Raw genomic sequence first — 6,276 nt, 5'->3', positions numbered from 1 at the left:
AAGGCACATCCTTGAAAGTCCATTTGTTGTTTTAAAATTATGAAGTATAATTGTTTGGTGATCATTTTTTATTTTGAAATTATTTTAGCAATTTATTTATTGATTTACAGCTAGATTTATTAATTATTTTTTTAATTATATTTTATTATTATTTATTATTTTTTCAATAATTATTATTAGAATACTGTTTTAAAGTTTCGCCGTTACTACTATTTTGAAAAAAAAAAAACGGACAGAGAGTGGCCATGTTGCTTTATGTTGTTTGTTTTCTGGCTTCACGGGAGTTTAACTAGTTCTAGTAGTTTTTGCCACTTTACTGCAACATAGTGAAGTAACAAAGGCAAATTTGTTAACAGAGAAAATAGTGCTAGCCGTCTTTTTAGAATAAATATGCTAATGTCAGTCGTAGTTTATGTCGTAGAAATTATGACAGTAGCCGAATGGCAGTAACACCAACGTGTGGTTGCCCACTGTCGGTCCTGCTTGTTATCGGTCAGCTAGCTAGGTGTCTGTGATGACTTTGGACAAGCTAACCAAGAAGTAGCTGAGTAAGAAGGTGCCCGCAGCAGCACTCGGGCGTATTTTACACATTGTTGACGGAACGGCTTTATAATGAGGACCTCTACACTGAGAAGAAAATCTCAGTAAGTAGGCCTAATGTTTGTTCTCTTCTCTTAATTTCCTTTTAATATTAACCTGCTGGAGGGAGTTAACTGGAAACACCTCCTCGCCTGAGATTGACTGTTTTAATCTCCGTGCAGTAACGATAGCTATTTAATTAGTGAAAAAGAAGTTTTTTTCAGTGTTCTCTTTTTCTCCTTTAGCCTCTGTTGCTAAAGAGATTGTATTGGACATCATCATGAAGACCATCTCTGCCAAGAGAGGAAGACCACCCCGAAAGAAAACTGAGATTACTGGGACTAAATGTGCCAAATATACATTTGTTAAGACCGAGCCACTGCCTACAGAAGATGTGTTAGTAAACTCTGAGGCAGATAAACCGTCCTCACAATATCCTTACAATGGAACTAAAGACTATACCTCTTCAGAAATAAACCAAATAAAGCAAGAACCAGGTCACTTTCAATCACAGGCAGCCCAAATCCAGGAGTTAATGCAGGGTAGCAGCAATCTGCAGCCCCAGCCTTCTGATTTCAAAACACGGTTTCCAAAGACAGAACCACATTGTGTTCCAGTACATTCGGATGATGTTGAGTTAAAAGCTGAGCCAGACATTCGTGATGTGGTGTTGAATGGTGAGAGAGGTTTACATTTGAAGGAGGAGCGAGAAGAAGATGGGACAAAAGTCAAACTTGAGACAACAGAGAGGTTTGCCGAGAGGGCTCTCAGACAGGATGAAGAACCAGGTAAGGAAGACCCCCCCCGCCTTACATTACAGTAATAACGGGTGGACATGGTTAAAATTTGATGCTTCGTCCTTCAGAAGTCTCATATAAGCAAAACTCATCACTTATGAGTGGTTCTGCCTCCCTGTTCCTCTGGTCCACTACTACATATGATTGCCTATTCAGCCTACAGCAGTTTAATGTAAGATTCATTGCTGTACTGTTTCTGGCTGTGGGGAACTGTATCATTGCAGCCTTCTGGAGGATCTAGACATTAGAAAGGAGTGTCTGAAGTTTATTTTTACAGTACTATAATATTGTACTGGTAATTTAATGCTTCAGTAGCATCACTGCTATGTGTATTAAATCACTTTTTTGAATAATGGCACATGCCTAGTGTTTGCTAAATGGAAGTGAAAAGTTAGCTTATTATTGTTCATGCCCTGAAAGTTGTTAATTAGGTTTACTTTCATTTTCAAGTTTTCATTTTTGCTGTTTTGACTGGCCATGGCTAGATAGTTTGTTTCCCTGTGCTTATGTTGTAACAGAATGTTCATGTGTCACTGTTGTTTTGTCTCCCTCTTTCCTTTCTTTCTCCCTTCTTCTGTACCCAGCTTCTAATTCTGTCCTTTCCTGCCCTTACTGCTCTGTGTCCTTCACTGACTTCAAATACCTTGAGAAACACCTAAAATGGACTCATAGGAGTAACTACCTCGCCTGGCTTAAAAATCACAAAGCACCACCCCAGTGCACCAAAATATCTTCCAGTATGTTGAGCTGTTCCTACTGTCCCAATCGTTTCTTTACCCAAAGGCAACTAAAGGCACACATGCAGCGGAATCATTTACCTTCACCTGCACCGGCTCGGAAACGCTACACCTGTCCTCAGTGCGACCGCAGCTTTGACTACATAGGCAACTTGCAGAACCATTGTCGGAAGTGCCATGATTTGGACACTTTGTGTACTGGAGGAGAGCTTAGCTGTTCGGCATGTGGAAAAAGCTTTGCAGGAATGTGGGGCCTTGGACCACATTGCTGTAATGAGTTGGAGGAGGACGAGGAGCACAAACCGGACCTTGAGTCGGACAGACCTCTTTGCACGGATCGTGGATTCCTGTGCCGACATTGCGGCAAGAACTGCCCTACACTTCAGAGCCTGACCATACACATGCGTACCCACACTGGAGAGAAGCCGCACGCTTGTAGGGACTGCGGCCGTGGCTTCAGTGAGTCGGGCAGCCTGCGCAGACACATGGCCATCCACACTGGCATCAAGCCCTATGAGTGCCCGGAGTGCGGCAAGCACTTTGCCAGGATGAACCACCTCAGCACACACCTGCGAACGCACACGGGTGAAAGGCCATACCAGTGCTCTGACTGTGGGATGAAGTTCAGTCACAAGGCTACACTTCACATGCATCAGCGTGTTCATTCCAGAGAAAAACCCTTCTCTTGTCCAGACTGCAGCAAAGTGTTTGCAACACTGGGCAACATGAAGGCCCACCAGCTGATGCACAACCAAGACAGGATTTATGAGTGTGAGCAGTGTGGGAAGATGTTTGCACGGCCGGATGTCCTAAAGAAGCACTTGCACACTCACAGTGGAGAGAGGCCTTACCTTTGCACTGTCTGTGGGAAGAGCTTCAGTCGTGTCCAGCACTTGACGAACCACCAGCGCACGCACACGGGCGAGAGGCCATACAGCTGCGAGGAGTGCGGCACCACCTTCAGCCAGTCAGGCGATTTGACCAAACACATGCGCAGTCACACGGGAGAAAAGCCGTACGCCTGTCCCGACTGCGACCGTCGCTACAACAACTCTGGGGACTTGAACAAGCATAGGCGCAGTCACACCGGCCAGAGACCTTACCGCTGTCAGCAGTGTAACAAAGCGTTTTTCATGCCTCACCACTTAAAGACGCACATTCTCACGCACACTGGAGAGAGGCCGCATAGCTGTCCACGATGCTGTCGAACCTTTATACGGGCACACCACCTTAGCCAGCACATTATCAAGCATCACTAAAATTGAGGAGTTTGCAAATTTTAGTGTCTGATGATTTTAGTAAGTAAAAACAACGCTTGCCAGTGAATTGCAAACAAATGTTATTTCAACTCATTTTCCACAGAGAACTAATGAGAAACTGATTTAAGAAACCCAACATCAAGCCTTCTCTTTGGAAAACCATAAGAGGGTAGTGCATTGGCCCCTTATGCTCAGTCTTTGAAAAGAAATTTATTTTAAGAAAAAGTGATAAAATATTGTTAAAAAACATAAGCGATTGCTTGACCAAAAGTGGAATTTACACAATTTTCCTCTTATATTTTGCCCCACATGTAGTCAGTCATGTTTGGTACTTCTTTAGCTTTGGGCTAGAGCTAAAGAGACAAATGTAGCTAACAAGTAAGAAGCTTAGACCTACCCACATCATTAGTTAGAAACGTGATAGCCAAAAGCATCCTATAAATGTCTTAAACCACTCGGGGTGGTTAAGTATTGTCAAACATGCTTATGTGTTTTTTTACATTGTGTGGCATGACATTATGACAAATGTATGTTGCATAGTAAAAAATCCCCTGAATTTTATCTATACTTTTGTCCATTTTTATAGATACTGGTATGTCATACAGCATCATAAACTACATTAGCAAGTACATGTGGTTTGAGAAAAGTGTGATTTAGGTATGCAGTTTGCACAAGATTATATGTTGCCACTTGGCTAATACACTACATTTGGGGTAAGGAGGGATTTTGCCACTTTGATTAAATGTATAGACAACCTACATCTTTCATGCCTTACTCTGTTGGGGCCAGCCTTTCAAATTGAGCATGTATTTTTCTTAAGCTGAACTCTTCCCAAGTAATAACTATGATCAGCTAATGTCTCATCTGATTGCATTCTGATAGATTTAATGATTTGCACCTGGTGATAAATATGGGAAAATGGAAAATTGGTCTTGTTTTAGACTTACATATTGTGCATATTAAATATATTTTGATAGAGTTTAAAAATAGTTTTCCAATAAAATGTGTCAGATGCTGTAAGTCTTCCAAGAAAAAAATGCATATATATATATATATATAATAACAACAAAGCATTTTGTTCTCATAACTGACTTTGAATGTTTGTGTTCATATAAAATAAAATCCTTAATAGCAGAGCCATAATTGTGGCTTACAGTTCGTCCGTGACATCTATATCCATGTTGAGCTGTCAGACACATTTGACAAGTGGAGCTGTAAGAAGCAGTTGCAAACACCTTATGGTGTGACCTTTGATTATGGGAAATGCTGCAGGTGATAAAACATAATCAGTATGCAGCATTGCTCAGGTATGTTAAACAAAACAGCCATGTTTGTAGCACCTGCAGTGGAATCAGCTGAGCCATTCACCTCTTCCAAGCCATTAGAAAAAAATGTTCCATTTTAAAAGTTCAGGACTGCAGTAGCTAGCGCAAACGTGACAGTGCAACGTTACTTGTGTGTCAATAAAATGGAGAAACCACAGCAAAAGCTAGAATATATCTGTTACAGTGTAACACAGTTACAGTTGGTACGTGTATTTCCCCTGTATTGGGAACCAATCCCAATAAAGAATGCTAATCTATTGCTACTGATCATTATTAGCCTATGTATTTTTTAACAGCAAGCTCATAATAATCAGACACTTTATTAGAATCCATATTGCTGATCATAAGTAGAAACTGCTTTCTGCATGAGGTGCCTGCCAACACACTTGTAAAACCATAGATATTTTACATTCATTTGAAAATGCAAATACAATGGGCCTTATGGGACCTGAGAACAATGAATTTTAATGAAATGTGTTCAGTAAAGTTCTCAGAGTTCTGCTTTTGTTTGCACATCTAATGTAACAATTTCCACAGAATTATCGAATTTCATTTAAGATTAAAGTCTGCAAATATACAGTGAGATTATTTGTTAATTTGTTTAGAGGTATTTATTCAGCTATTTGTTCAGTGTTCAGTATTTGTTCAGTCTATTACATTTGTTAATGTATTACATCTGCTTAATCTGTTATTTTTTACTGTACATATGCCACAACAGTGTAGAAAACAGTTTATGAATGGATTTCTAATTTGAAATGACAAATGTAAATGCATTTAAATAATCCATTTATTTCTGTAATCATTTAACCACTGTAGATTATGGAAATAGTGGCTCCTGCTGTTTCTGCAGTTGCGTTAGCCTTTTTCCCCACAGTGGCCACTTAAACGTTAAACGTAACTGCTGGGTCGTATCGCTGGGTGTAATTCTTAAAAATGTAGAAAAAAGACAAACACCTGTCAATTTTTGTACCATTATGCACGTTAGTTGTCAGTAAACATAATATTAACTAGCTAGCTAACTTAGCTAACTTACTGTAACTGCACTGTTTTAACGACACTGGGTCTTACTTTCATGGATGTAGCTCTAAATCCACTTGCTCTGTCCCTTTCTTTATATCCTTTGATTTATCTTTGCAGACCTATTCGCCCTTTTTCCAATGCCTTCTAAATTTTGATGTGGAGCACTTCATATTTTTGCTCCATAAGTGATGACTAATCTTCTTGTTCCTTTTGTGTGAGGTAAAAAGCAAAAGAACCACCGTAAGAATATGGTAAATTATTTAGTAGTAGTTCAGTGTGGATTTTATCCTAAGTTTGATTTGTAGAACTAACATTACTGTCCTTGAAAATCACTCTAATTTGCTGTCTTTCTTAACCAACCCTTGAAAACACTAAACTGAAACTAATTTGCTGTGCCATCACTTTCTTAGTATCTACCTAACATAACATATTTTTATGTGATTAATCATATTCTAATCTTTTAGCCTTGGAGTTATTGGGGTGCCTTTATGATGAAAGTTTGGCTGAATTGGATGTAATGACTCCCATTACTGATGTATAGTATGTTTTATATCATGTA

General features: G+C 39.6%; 1 protein-coding gene across 1 annotated transcript; it reads left to right on the top strand.

Moving 5' to 3' along the window:
- Positions 1 to 247: 247 nt before the first annotated feature.
- Positions 248 to 3,933, top strand: LOC118798994 (zinc finger protein 436). The gene is made up of 3 exons (XM_036558658.1): positions 248 to 644; positions 825 to 1,367; positions 1,961 to 3,933. Exons 2-3 carry the CDS (start codon positions 860 to 862, stop codon positions 3,370 to 3,372), a joined length of 1,920 nt encoding a protein of 639 aa, XP_036414551.1. The 5' UTR covers positions 248 to 644; positions 825 to 859; the 3' UTR covers positions 3,373 to 3,933.
- Positions 3,934 to 6,276: the final 2,343 nt, after the last annotated feature.

Source organism: Colossoma macropomum, unplaced genomic scaffold (genome assembly GCF_904425465.1).
Source record: "Colossoma macropomum unplaced genomic scaffold, Colossoma_macropomum, whole genome shotgun sequence".
In the NCBI taxonomy this organism is placed as follows: domain Eukaryota; kingdom Metazoa; phylum Chordata; class Actinopteri; order Characiformes; family Serrasalmidae; genus Colossoma; species Colossoma macropomum.
This window is presented reverse-complemented; position numbering and strand designations above follow the sequence as displayed.

What these genes read in the sequence shown, in the direction of transcription:
- LOC118798994 (XM_036558658.1), top strand. Translation starts at nt 860, where the DNA reads ATGAAGACCATCTCTGCCAAGAGAGGAAGACCACCCCGAAAGAAAACT. An exon ending in CAGACAGGATGAAGAACCAG is followed by an intron (nt 1,368 to 1,960) that starts GTAAGGAAGACC and finishes TTCTGTACCCAG; the next exon opens with CTTCTAATTCTGTCCTTTCC.